Here is a 14,081-nt window from a genome sequence, read left to right on the forward strand (position 1 = left end):
TTTTGTTATGTGAGTTTTGAAGGTACTAAGGAAAAACGCATAGATGCAAATTGTTTCAAGTTTGCGCATAAAGTATGATACAGACTAGGAGCTTCTGGAACCCAAAATCTCATTTCTTCCTTTATGTTAAGGTTATATTTCAAGGAGCATAGATAGACTTCCAAGAGTTGAGTTTCATACACCTCTCACCCATCCTAACACCTTCTTAATCTACACTGATTATTTAGATGAGCCTTTGTCCTTGTTGCAGGATAAGAGACCAGATGCCACAAGGGATTAGACCTTGAAAAATTATTTGTTTTAATATGCCAAAGTTTGTAAAACAAATTCCTGTAATTCATGTCAATCCCTGTATCTAAATTGTCACTATTCTAAATACACTTCTAAATGGTATTTTACTAGTTCTACATAGAAACAAGAGGAAGAGAAAAAACTTTTTGAAATGTCACATCTTTATGCAGTGTTTTAATTTTTTTTAATTTCTCAGAGCATCTGTCTCTAAGTACAAAATGATTTGCATTCTCTTTCTTAAGAACATAAGAAGCGCATATGAAAATAAATAGTCTTCCTCTAAACCTTTAACACATCCTTAACATTCTATGTAAAATCTTGAATATAGCTTATAGGTGTCAAGATCATAAAAAAAAAAATGGTTACTGACTTTTAGCTTCAAATGGAATCAAACCTTGAGATTGAGTGATTTTAGTATAATAGAATTTTTACAATTCTGATAAAAGCAGCAAAGTCTCTTTTGTCATCATGATACCTAATCGTTAGCCATGAGACAAAAAATAGTATATATGTATATATTTTTTTTTTCTTTCTTTTTTTCTCTTAAAAGAAATTCTGTGCCAAACCTACAGTGTGACACAAAAGATCTGCATGGAGTGGAGTGGTATAGAAGACCAAAGAGCAGGGAAGTCAAACTTTATTTTTCATTTTTAATGTTTGGATTTGTGAGCTTGTCAATGACCTTCAGCTTGGTGCCTGACCTGCAATTAAGGAGCACTACTCGGTGGACCCAAGCTAGCCTAACCATGGTTTCAGACCAATAATCCTACTCCTGGGAGTGAATTATTCAATTCAAGTGTAAGTATGTGGAAGGGCTGGAGGATGGGAGGGAGATAGAGCAGAAAGGGAGAGGGAGGAACAGGGACAGTTATCCACAGGCACTGAGGCATGCATTCTCACTTAAGTATTCCTGCACTTAAGCATAAAAATTTGCTATGTGTAACAGTGGAAATAACAGCAGATCAGCTCTTATTTATGCTTACTTTTAGCCAGGCAATGCACTAAGTACTTCGTATAGGTAAGCTCATTAAGCTTTACTATAGCCATAATGACATAGGTGTTATTATTCCCATCCCAAAGATGGAGAGATCAAGGCCCAAAAACGTAAAGGAACTAGCCTATGATCACACAGCTAGTAACTGACCATGTCAGTATTCTAGTCTCTTGTGACTCCCAAAGCCATTATTCCTAAATGTTGTCAGTATCTTTCATCATGGTTTCTCATCTGTAGAGTAGTTAGAATAAAATAGTGCACCTTATAGGAATTGTAAAGGTAAAATAAAGAATCATAGAAAACTATTATGAACACTATAGAATATTGTTTGTTTGTGTTTAAGCAGGTTCCATGCCCAGCATGGAGCCCAACATGGGGCTTGAACTGATGGCCCTGAGATAAAGACCTGAGATGAGATCGAGAGTCGCACGCTTAACCGACTGAGTCACCCGTGCACCCCTAGAATATTGTTAATATTAACAAAGAGATGTATTTAAACAGGAGATTTAATGTAAAATTACACTAACCCCCCCATTTAACAATACACAATCATGGCTTAACAAAATCTCACTTTCTTTCAGCCAACCCTCCCCTGAACCTATACCTTTGAGCCAAAACCTTAGGAGGATTTGTGCATAAATCCGGCATGCTCTGGTGATTCAGAGTACCTTGACCCGAAAAGCTGCTCATAGACAGACAGCCTTCCCCATTTGCTGGTGACATCTCTCAATTCTGGCCTCAAGCTCCTGATTTGCTCCTCTCTGGGGGAGTGAGGATTTTCAAAGGATAGCTTATTATTCTCTTGGATCTTCTCTTCTAGTCCTCTTTTTAGGGGAAGAAAGGGAATGTTTTAAAAGGGCAGGATCAAAACCATTTGGTTTATACCATGAACCCTCCATGGATATTTTCCCCCCATCACTATTTTGTTTCAGTTATAAAACCTTAGTGTGGGAGGATTACAGTTTGTGTTCTAGTAAAGTTAAAGTAATGATAATATTTCTTCATGTAATAATTCTCTACTCTTTTTTTTTTAGGAATGTCTTTAGTATGCTTTTAGCTCACTTACAAGCTCATGTGTTAGCTTATAGCAATAGTAAAGGGCTCTGAGTTCTGAAATAAGAAATTTATATAATAGAATAGTTTTAAAAAACATATTCAAGTATTTTATGGATTTTTAAAATTCTAACTAGTTTTACACTTGGGAATAATTTTGAGATGGGAACACGGGAATAGATTTGCTTCAATTCAGCTTATTTTTGTTGAGGTTAACATTAAAACTTGTTTACATTTTTTGAATAAATACCAACTGGCTGAAGGAGTTTAGATATGACCGTTAAGGGTTTAATTTGGGAACAATCTATAAAAAGTGCTTATACAGACAAATCACAATGTATATAAGTTACTCAGAGATAATTTAGAGTAGATTTTGTTCCCCCTCCCAGAAATATCTGCCCTACTACATTTATGTGAAAATAAAAAATTGGACTAACTCAATGCTAATTCTACCCTAGAAAAACGTTCTATTTTAGTTGTATTTTAATATTTACTTTAATACGGCTCAAATATTTTTTTATTAAATCATTTTTCTATTACAAAATAGAGCACTGTTTCTTTTAGTCACTGATGTGAATTTACCTCACTTTATTCATTATTCCGGGATCTCTTTATTCTCAGATCTGCCTCCTAGGGTCACCTGACATCTAGCTCATCCTTTGTTCTATGCTTTTGCTCATGGTGCTTCCTTCACTTAAGGAGACCTCCTTCATCTATCAATTGATGTTTAACTACTTCTTTCAAGATCTGGATGATGTCTGATTTTTGCCAAGAAATTTCTGCATGTTATGACAAATTCTTTCCTATGTACTATGGGGGGGCAAGAGGAGGATGCAAAATTGATATAAGGATGGGAGCTTTTGTTTCCATGCTAAAAACATACCCTGAAATATTATCTAAGCTACACTCTCTTCAGTGGGTTCTGTGATATTAATAATAATAACATCAAAATTTACTGAGCATATGCTATTTACCAATTATGAAGCTAAGTGCTTGATATGCATGATCTCATTTAATATTCCTAAAGACCCATGAGGCAACTATTTCAAGGTTACACAGCTAATAAGTTGGAAGCAAAGAAATGAACCTCTACATTTGCATTCAGAGCCTGTGCCTTCCCTACACCACATTCAGGCCACTTCTTTCCTTATCCACTTTGTTCACATCTTCACACTATCTGTGACAAGATCGTATGTTCCTTTGAGTACAGAAACCACCCACACCCTGCTTTAGTTAACACAGAACACCGCAAGCGGTAGGTATCCAATAAAATAAACATATACATTTATGTTTTCTAATCTGAATAATGAAGGGTTTTTTTTAACCCCATATTTTATTTCACCACAATTAAGTATCTGATGGAAAATATCCTTATTCCTTTCATAATTCCTACTTAACTATGTTTTCTATGCACATGACAAGCTAAGTGCTTCCTGAACTAATAAAAGACTAAGAGAGGCAATGAGCAGTCCAATTACTTTCAAAATTAAAAAAAGTTACATAAATATATTCTCACCAATGTTCACTTCCTTCATTTATATATTTTTTTCTTCCTCACATGTGTTCACAGTTTAAAATAAAAACAATACATCAAGAGAATGGAAATTAATTACATAAAGGGGATAATACTAATAAAGTTTCCAAGAGTCAAGGAATCCCACTAAGTAAAAAGGGCATATAATTTATGGCTAGAGACTGCTACCAACTGGTAAATACTGCTCCAAATAAGAGGAAACTACTATGGAATCCACTATAAATTCCTGTTAAGTGTGGTGCCTCTGTACTGTGGTCTGAATGTTTGTGTCCTCCCCAAATGCATATGTCGAAATTCTAACCCGCAAGATGATGGTATTGGGAGATGGGGCCTTTGGGAGGGGCTGAGGTCGTGAGGGTGGAGTTCTCCTGAATGGGATTAGTGTTCTGATTGAAGAGACCCCACAGGTCTCCATGTGAGGACATGAGGTCTGCAACCTGAAAAAGGCTCTCACTGGGACCATGCTAGCAGCATGATCCTGGATTTCCAGCCACCAGAACTGTTAGGAACATATGTCTATTGTTTATAAGCTACCCAGTCTGTGGTATTTTGTTATAGCAGCCCAAATGGACTAAGATACTATGTAATTTATGCTAATTTGTCTTTATTTTGCAATTCTGATCTAGATTAATGCTGTTAAAAATTAAAATATACAGGTACCAATTTGCATTGTAATTTTTAGACATTATGTAATTAACTTTTCCTTTCTATAAGCATTGGTTTTTGATTGTTGTTGTACTTAATTTTTGGAGATAATTTAAAGGGAAAGCTTTTTTCTCAATATTGGAGTCACTAACAGATACTTCAGAGTTTGATAAAAATTATTTTTTTATGGGTGGCTTACACAATTAATACTTTATTGTTTTAAAAAGTCAGTAAATCATTTCATGGTAATTATAACTGATAATATTCAATTCATAATACTGATGTTCTTTTTAATTTACATCTATACCAACTCTTCTTTAAAAAAAACCAAAAACATACATCTTTTCTTATGCTATGCTCCCATCTATAATTTCTCTGAAAGGTTCATTTAATGAACCTCACCAGTATTTTCCTAAAAGGACAAGGCAACCTAATCTTGATTTAAAGAAGAGTTTACATTATTTGATTTCAACAGTTGATTGATCATTACAGCTTCATAGACACCGTTATGATAATGCATCTTAAAATTTCAACGCTTTGTTCAGGAAAATTTCTAAAAGACATAATCTAACAGGGACCATTGCACAATACATTCATTTTGCTCTTTTATTCATTGAAGGAAAAAAGGCATAATGCACCCTTCTTTAAAGTCTATTAAGTCACATTATGTACTCCTCATTGAGAAAGAGTAATTGAAAGAAATAACAGTAAAGAGGAATTAAATGTGCATTTACCTGTATTAGACATATCCGTAGGGCTGTTTTCCGAAGAAGTAATTGGAGTCTGTTCTGTCTTCTTGTATCCAGTTTTTATCTATGAAAGAAAAGGAAGAGCATAAAATGTCATTTTCTAAAGTAGGTCAAAGACCAGACTAGAAGCTCACGTTAACATAAAAAGAATGGTTTAAGAGATTAAAGCGGCGGTCCAAAAATATGAGATCTCTAAAATTTTGGTATATTTATCTCCAAACAAAGCATTTCAGAATTAAAGGTAACAACTGCTTTCAGCTCTACCATATCCAAGACAACAAAATATAAGGCCTCGCACCTTATCATTGAAAAGGTATTATAACCCCTAATAAAAAAGTATAAGGGGCTGACAGAAAATCTTATACTCTGTATCCTATTAGCAGGTCCCTGAAACTGAAATTGGCTTTGATGAATTTTATTCCATTAACTGAAAGCCTACCTGAATTTCCTATTTTGTTTTATAGCCAACATAGATTTTAAGAGTATATGCGCTATTCTATAAAAAGTTTGATTTTGTTAGCAGACTAGAGCAATTAGTATTCAACTGTCAATTTTGATGTAGAAACTCCCCCTTCTGTGTGAGTCTAGTGGGGTGAACTAGGTATTAGCATGCACACGTGAGGGAACCATATCCACCTACACTGGGTAATTAGGGTTAGCCTCACTGTGCAGGAAAAAAGCTAAGGAACAAAAAGGAAGACTGCCTGTCTTCAGTCAAGCAGGAAACAGAAATAAGAATAAATTAAACCATATTAGAGACTTTCTGAAAAGACATATGACATTCCTAACACAGTTTTGAGTGACAACTAGGCTTATCTCCGTGAGGCCATTCCTGATCATGACTTTCTGGACTAAAGACACACTGACCTGAAAAATTATATTACTGATAGCACAGTATAAAAATATCAAACAGAAAAAAAAAAAAGAACTTTCAAGGAAATACCAATCTGTTAAAAAAAAGCTGCACTACTAAAATTATAATTCTATTGTATATAACAAACATAAAAACTTATAGGGGACTTATGGACTGCATAAATACACAGAGAAATGTAAGATTACCGGATTTATCCTAAAAGAAGATAAAATGGTATCCGTAGTCTGGGGAGTGGATGAGGTCTTTGGAATTAGAATTTCAGGGGGAGAAGGAAGAAGGCTAAATGTCGAGACTTGAGGTCCATATTCTCCTGAAGCTTGTAAAAAAGATGGACAAGATGGATTCTCTGGATGACTGCCATCAGATTTTTGTCTTATGAATGCTATCTCCCAAGCAGATTCTGACCTAGCATTAAAAAGAAATCACTTTATGGATATAGTGTGGATACAGTACAACTGAATTTTAAGATAATGTTTCAAGTATTATTAAAATATACTTATTTCAGGGGGTGCCTGGGTGGCTCAGTCAGCTAAGTGTCGAACCCTTGATTTCAGCTCAGGTCAGGATCTCAGGGTTGTGAGACTGAGTCCCATGTTGGGTTCTGAGATTCTCTCTTTTCCTCTCCCTCTGCCCACCCCCACCCCGGCTCATGTGCATACTCTCTCTAAAACTAAATAAATGAATAAATAAATTAAAAATATATATATATTTATTTATTTTAGGATCTAAAGTATTTAAATTTCTTAAATTATGTTTTTGAGAAGACATGTTAACTAACTCATTCCATCTTATGGAAAGGATAGTTACCTCAACTTGGCTCTGGTAATTATGCTTTTTGCTTCTTCAAAGGATACGCCGATCATAGATTCCTTGTTTATTGAGACAAGCTGATCTCCTGGCTTCAAACGTCCATCCTAATAAAAGTAATAATATATATAAAGAAATTAATAATGATGGTGTTAAGAAAAAACAACTAATTGATACAACTAAACCACAGAAAAATTTTAGTGAACAGTCTCTTAATGAAGGAGTAAAAAGAAAATCTTGGACAAAAAAACCTCAATAGCAAAACGTTTTGGCTAAACCCTGGTTTGCTTACATACGTGAATGAAATGAACAGTTCATGTACATGCGAGCTACATTTACACACTAAGGAATCCTGAAGAGGTACATGAAGACATACCCTGGTACACCAGGAAAAGACCGGTTTTAAGAGCTCAGTACTGGGGATGCCTGGGTGGCTCAGTCAGTTAAGTAACTGTCTTTGGCTCAGGTCATGATCCCAGGGTTTTGGGATTGAACCCCACGTCGAGCTCCCTGCTCAGTGGGGAGTCAGCTTGTCCCTCTCTCTTCCCCTGCTTGCTCTCTCTCAAATAAAGTCTTAAAAAAAATAAGATTTGTACTATGAGATGGATACAGCACTGACTCTGTGATAAGTAAGTCAAATAATTCTGGAATATTTCAGAATACAAGACTCATTCATTTTAGTTTCTGAGCAACCTGCATCTCTCATCCCACAAAACTGGTAAGGTTTATTCCATAGTTAAGACTTTTAAAAATTCAGTCAGAGGTGTCTGGGTGGCTCAGTGGGTTAAGTGTCTGCCTTCCACCCAGGTCCTGATCCCAGGGTCCTGGGATAGAGACCCGCACAGGGCTCCCTGCTCATTGGGGAGCCTGCTTCTCCCTCTGCCCCTCTCTCCACTCGTGGTCTCTCTCTCACACACGCGCACACTCTCTCTCTCTAATAAATAAATAAACAAATAAAATCTTAAAAAAAAATTCAGTCAAAGATTTTAATTAGACTGATTCTACCCATATTTCCGCTCTTTACTGGATCTGTTGTACCTCCTGTGACTCAGGCCTAGCTGCTGTACATACAGCTTTAGTCACGTCCTACTAAAGATGACCACTTACAACCAGCTGCCTTACATGGTCTGCTGGGACCTGGCTCTGGCTGTAACTAGCCTAACCGGGTAAGACAGAGCCCACTGATTACAAGATTTAATGGATTTGTTAGGCTGGTTTCCCAGTCTTTACCTTTTTTCTTAATTCAAACTGGAAAAGAAGAATGAGCTCTCTTCATTTGCAGTTCCTGACTTATCTCAATTATCATTTATATACACAAGGACAGAAAGCAATATCTCTGTAACTGGGGTAGAAGCTTATATGATTAAACAGCTAGATTTTCACCCTAATGGCATTTAAGTAAGTTCCACAAATTCAATCTCCAAAGTCATATCTAAGATATATCCCTCGGATAACTGATCTTTGATCTGAACTTCATTATACATAATAATGGTGATTTATGGTTACTTTATAACTAAATAACAGTAGTTTTTTTAAAAAAATGAATATTTGAACTTTATTTATTTATTTATTTATTTTAGAGAAAGTGTGAGGGGCAGGGGAAGAGCAGAGGGGAAAAGAATCTCAAGAAGATTCCACACTGAGCGGGAGCCCAACAGGGCTGGATCCCATGACCCTAAGATCGTGACCTGAGTGGAAAACAAGAGCCAGAAGCTTAACTGACTGTGCCACCAAGGCACCCCCTAAGTGTCTTTTTAAAAAACAAAAATAACTACTGAGGGACGCCTGGGTGGCTCAGTCAGTTAAGCGTCCCACTCTTGGTTTTGGCTCAGGTCTTGATCTCAGGGTCATGAGACTGAACTCTGCATTTGGCTCCCTGCTCAGCATGGAGTCGGCTTAAGACTCCCTCCCCCTGTTCGCTCTCTCTCAAATAAATAAACAAATCTTAAATAAAAATAAAAAGACACTTAGTGCTATCTTTTACACTCAATACTGAGTATACAGGAAGATAAATATAAAATACTTATCAAAAAACTTTATGGAAACATGTTATTTCAAATACTATGTAAAAGATACTGTCACCTAAATGCATACTGACTCTATGACCCTTCTAAATTACAAACATTATTTAAAAAATTAGACTGGAAAAGGAAGTTTGATTTTAAAATACATAAAATTTGGAAATTTGTATTTTATAAATATAACTAGCAAAGTCAGAGAACACAACACAATTGTTATATTCACAAGTGATTTTTTTTTCCCCTTCCACTGATAAATGCATGCGAAGTAAAACACAATAGTAATGCCGGAAAAGACTAAGCAGTATGGAGAGAGTATCCACCATATGGATCCTACATGTTCAGTAAAATGAAAGAGCTGATTTTGTAAAATTTTGTAAACACAGTTCTGTATTGCTTGAGCCCAAACCTTATTACAGAGTTTGGTTACATATGCATTTAAATCAACTCTACCCAGACATACTTAGACACTCACATACTTTAGCTTGCAGTTTAATATGCAAAATTTTAGTTTCAGGACAGTTATCTACTCAAGGTTAAGATGAAATGGCAACAAACAAGAGAAACAACATTTTTGCCAAAGGCAAAAAATAAGGCTAATAATAGGGGAGAATGAACAAAATCCCAGAGTGCTTATTTCCAGGAAGAAGGGTGGGGAATGCAGGGAATGTGATCAGGAATGCCTCAGTAGCACTTAAGATTTTCTACTCTTTTTTTTTTTTTAAGATTTTATTTATTTATTTGACAGAGAGAGACAGCCAGTGAGAGAGGGAATACAAGCAGGAGGAGTGGGAGAGGAAGAAGCAGGCTCTTAGCGGAGGAGCCTGATGTGGGGCTCGATCCCAGAACGCCGGGATCATGCCCTGAGCTGAAGGTCGATGCTTAACGACTGTGCCACCCAGGCGCCCCAAGATTTTCTACTCTTTTTAAGTGGTTAACTCTTAAGAAGATTCATAGGTGTTCATTCTATTGTTATGCTTCATTTACACGTGTCAAGTACCACATTATAAAAAAGAAAAGAGGGGTGCCTGGCTGGCTTAGTTGGTAGAGCATATAACTCTTGATCTCAGGGTCATGAGTTCAAGCCTCACAAGGAGGCATGGAGCCTCCTTAAAAAATAATAAAATAAAATAAAATAAAATAAAATAAAATAAAATAAAATAAAATAAAATAGAAAAGAAATTCTCCACCTCCCAAAATAAAAAGAGGTCATAACACCAGCCCCAAAATTAACTAGCTGAATTATGTTTTGGTTCTATATTCCAAAACTGGTATTGGAAGTAAGGGTCAAATGGAGAAATTTTTAATCTATTTTTAAATAAGTAAATTAATAAATAGTGAAATTAAATAAATGTCATTATTAAATCCAGCTCTAGACCATTTGGAATCTACAAAATAGTTCCTCACTAGAATCAGCTTAGTAAGGTAGATTATAGCTGAAATTTAATGGCTTAATACTACTATTGACTTGTATCACAAAGCCTGGCAACAATTTAAGGGGAAAAATGGAGAAAATGAAGAAAGCCCTGTTTCACTGGAGCAAAGCATATAAAGGACACTGACAAGGACAAGGAAAGAAAGGATTTTTTAGAATCGGGGTGGCAGACAGTAATAACCGGAAATACTGTCAGATGACAATTCTTTCAACTGGGCAGGAGACTCAGAGGCAGTGGACAGAACTGGAAAGAACCCGAGGTTGGCAACCAGACAGACCTGATTACTAACTTGAGCTCTACAACTTGCTAGCTAGATATTCATAAAAAAATAGAGGGAGAGGAAAGGGGCTGGAGAGTCACACAGTCTCATCCATGAGAAACACAGAACTACACTCAAAACTTTTTGAGGTAGTTTCTGTGTCCATACGTCTTATACAGACCACAGCCGGCTGTCAGGGTTGCAGAGAAAAAGGCTACAGAAAACAGAGGTAGGCAACAGGGTTTCGGCGGACCTACTATCTCCCACATTCTCCTCTCAGACTGTTCAGTATTATCTCAGACTGTTCAGTATTAGCAATACAGAGGGAAGAGCTCTCATGAACACAATATAACTTATCTTATATTAAAGCATACTGATGTACTATTGAAGGAGAATTTTCCAGCAGGACAAGAGTCAGAGAAGAGAGGAAGAATAATGCCTTCTGAAGGTAGCTTTTGGTGTTTATATATATATATCTTTTTTCTAAAAAGTATTTACAGTGGTTTTTTTTTTTTTCCTTTCCTTTGCCTCCTAGAACAAGATCTTAGCCGAGCATGTGAATCTCTGAACCTGTTTAAAAGTCAGAACCCGCAAACTCTAACAAAGCTATGTCTGTTGGAGTCTGGCATTCAAACCAGTGAGTCCTGCCCCAGTTGGATGAATGTATATGTGAAGATACGAACTTTGGGGACATGCCGAGGCTTCTTCCACACCGTCCGGGTTTGGATAGAGCAGCTACTGCGCAACTGTGTAACACTTTCACATGCCCTTCACCTTCAAAGTCTTCATTATTTCCAGTCAATATTTACAAAAATGTTGAAAGTAATAACGTACTCCTGACCATTTAAACGCTTCTCTTGTAAACTACCAGCGCTGTTCATTTATAATGACCATTATGTAGTTTTCTAATGTTACCATATTACCATACCATCTACACGGCCTGACTGATTTAACTAACTCAGTCCTAAATACTACGGAATGCTCCTGCAAGACTTCTGGTTCCTTTTCCATACTCTCAGAAACTGTCAACTTCTGTTGCCTGCCAGTCATTAATGTGTAGGCAAGTTGCTTAATCTCTATGAGACTTCATTTTCTTAGCTATAAAGTGGAGATAAATACCTGTCGCACGAGGTTGCTATGAGTAACTGGTAGAACATACGTAAAATCCTAGCATGTTGTAGGTGTTAAATAAAAGTGAGTTGAATCAATTCCTTGCCTGCTGTAATTTTTGCATTGATACAAATTTAATCCTGTTACTCTTCAAATTAAGAACCTTTGGGGGGGTCACCTGGGTGGCTCAGTCGGTTAAGTGTCCAACTCTTGATTTTGGCTCAGGTCACAATCTCAGGATCCTGAGGGCAGACTGTGTGCTGGGTGTGCAGCCTGCTTAAGATTCTCTCTCTCCCTCTGTCCCTACCCTCCCTCTCTCCCACTCTTAAAAAACAACAAAACAAAACCCGTTAATGGGTGCCCACGGATAAGAAAAGTTGAAAACTCCTTAACTTTCCAAACCCAGCACAACAAGCTAGCTGCAACCAACTTTTTTCAGCCTCACTGTTCACCTTCCCTTCTCAGCACGTAAATTCTTCATTCTAGTCTTAGAAAATGTTCTTCAAACCAGCCATGGTCTTTGGAACCCTAATGCTTTTACACATCCTAATTCCTGTCTAGAATGCCACCACCAACCCCGCCACTTCTCTGATAAACTCGCACTTAAACCTCACAGCCAAATGCAAACGCTTTCTCTGCGGTAAGTTTGCCCCACTGCCTGGAATTACTTAATTGTTCTCTCTCTCTGCTCCAAAAGCACTTTTACTTACCTCTGCTATTACACTTACTGTCCCTATTTGTTTACATATCTTTTTCTCTCCCATTAGAGCACATTAATCCAGCAACTTCCAAACTAGCAGCCCTGATTATTTCAGTTGGCCGGAACTGTGTCCTTTTCATGGTTGTTTCCCCCAGCATAGTGTCAGGTACAGAGTAAGCCCACAGTCAAATTAATCAGGGCCAGGAAACAGTCTGAGGAAATTAAGGGGGCTCTGACAGAAGTAATAATGGCAAAGGAGAAAAGAGAGTGACTTGTAAAGTGAACCCTCTTGGCTGCTACTTCTTTAGCTCCCATCAATGGGACTGGTTTCTTTACACCGTGCCATCCAGAGGCCTTGGTCCCCCGGTTCCAGGGATATGCTCAGCATATTCTGAAAACAGATTTTCTCTGAAAGATAAATATGTCCTACTTCAACCCTTTGTGAACAGTGACTAACCATTAGTATCTATATCTACGTGATCATTGTCTTTACCTATAGAGTTCGACTGGGGAAAAAAAAAAAGTCCTGAATTTATCAAATTTAAAGTGACACTGCTTGTAGGATACACCGTTATTTTATGTAGCACTAAAAGTAGAAAATGCTGCCAATTACCCTATGAAATTGATTCTAAGATTCAGCCTAGGGAGCTTATATGTATGTGCTTTACTATATGTCTTAGAATCAGTTAAATGAAATACGAAATGTAGTATCAGGTTTGAAAAAAGCTTTTGATACTGCCTGCTTTCCTTTCACTATCAGCAGAAAAACAAAGAAACAAACAAAAACATTTGAAAACTTCAAAGACATTTTGTGTCCAGAATCTAACACAAAGGGCCAGGGAAGAGAGGTACTTGGTGTGGAGCCAGACGGCGGCAGTGGAATAGCAAACAGGCAGATGAGTAACTCTCAGAAACATGACAGAATGCCGAAGGGATCATTCATTCATAAACATTACCTGAGCAATTAGTATGTGCCAGGCATCACACTTGGGGACAAAGGATAGTATTGTGAATAAAATCAGATAGAATCCTTGCACTTAGGAAACATACTGTCTTATGGTTCAGACAGAGTTGAGAAGGCTATCACGGATATGGATGTATGTTTACAAACTGAGATAGGTGATTTAAAGGAAAGGAACAGGATCTAGGAGCACATATAGGAAAAAAGATCTAGATCAAACTGGGGGGCGCAGGGGCCCCTGGGTGGCTCAGGCGGTTAAGCATCTGTCTTTGGCTCAGGTCATGATTTCAGGGTCCTGGGATGGAGCTCCGTGTCTGGTTCCTTGCTCAGAGGGGAGTGTGCTTCTCCCTCTCCTTCTGTCCCTTCCAGCCTGCTTGTCCTCTTTCTCTCAAATAAATAAATAAAATCTTAAAAAAAAAAACATAAAATAAACTGGAGGGCACAGAGAACACATTCCTTAGGAATTAGTCCTTGAATAGATTTGGAAGTAATGGTAGTGGTGGTGTGGGTGTGTTTCCAGTCAGAGGGAACAGCAAATGAGAAAGAGCTTCCAGGAACTGAAAGAATACCATTCTGGAAGCATAAAGATGGAGAATCAGAGAAATAAGAGCAGAAGTCATATTATACAGAACCTTGCAGGCAACTGAGTA

At 37.2% G+C, this 14,081-nt stretch overlaps 1 protein-coding gene and 1 long non-coding RNA gene across 6 annotated transcripts in view; one reads left to right on the top strand and one right to left on the bottom strand.

Annotated features, from left to right (window-relative positions):
- LOC117795781 overlaps nt 1-11,295 on the top strand; it is a 53,028-nt gene extending 41,733 nt beyond the window's left edge. Inside the window, exons 2-3 of the long non-coding RNA XR_004619919.1 lie at nt 842-1,089; nt 11,196-11,295. This is a non-coding gene — a long non-coding RNA (uncharacterized LOC117795781). The remainder of the gene's footprint in view (nt 1-841; nt 1,090-11,195) is intronic.
- STXBP4 (syntaxin binding protein 4) overlaps nt 1-14,081 on the bottom strand; it is a 165,937-nt gene that overhangs the window by 132,875 nt on the left and 18,981 nt on the right. For all 5 annotated transcript variants that reach the window (XM_034641790.1, XM_019806273.2, XM_034641789.1 and 2 more), the window contains exons 5-7: nt 6,948-7,054; nt 6,326-6,545; nt 5,252-5,330 (exon numbers count right to left, since the gene is read on the bottom strand). In XM_034641790.1, the coding sequence (XP_034497681.1) occupies nt 5,252-5,330; nt 6,326-6,545; nt 6,948-7,054 (406 nt within the window). The remainder of the gene's footprint in view (nt 1-5,251; nt 5,331-6,325; nt 6,546-6,947; nt 7,055-14,081) is intronic.

This window comes from Ailuropoda melanoleuca, chromosome 13 (genome assembly GCF_002007445.2).
Source record: "Ailuropoda melanoleuca isolate Jingjing chromosome 13, ASM200744v2, whole genome shotgun sequence".
NCBI classification, from domain to species: Eukaryota; Metazoa; Chordata; class Mammalia; order Carnivora; family Ursidae; genus Ailuropoda; species Ailuropoda melanoleuca.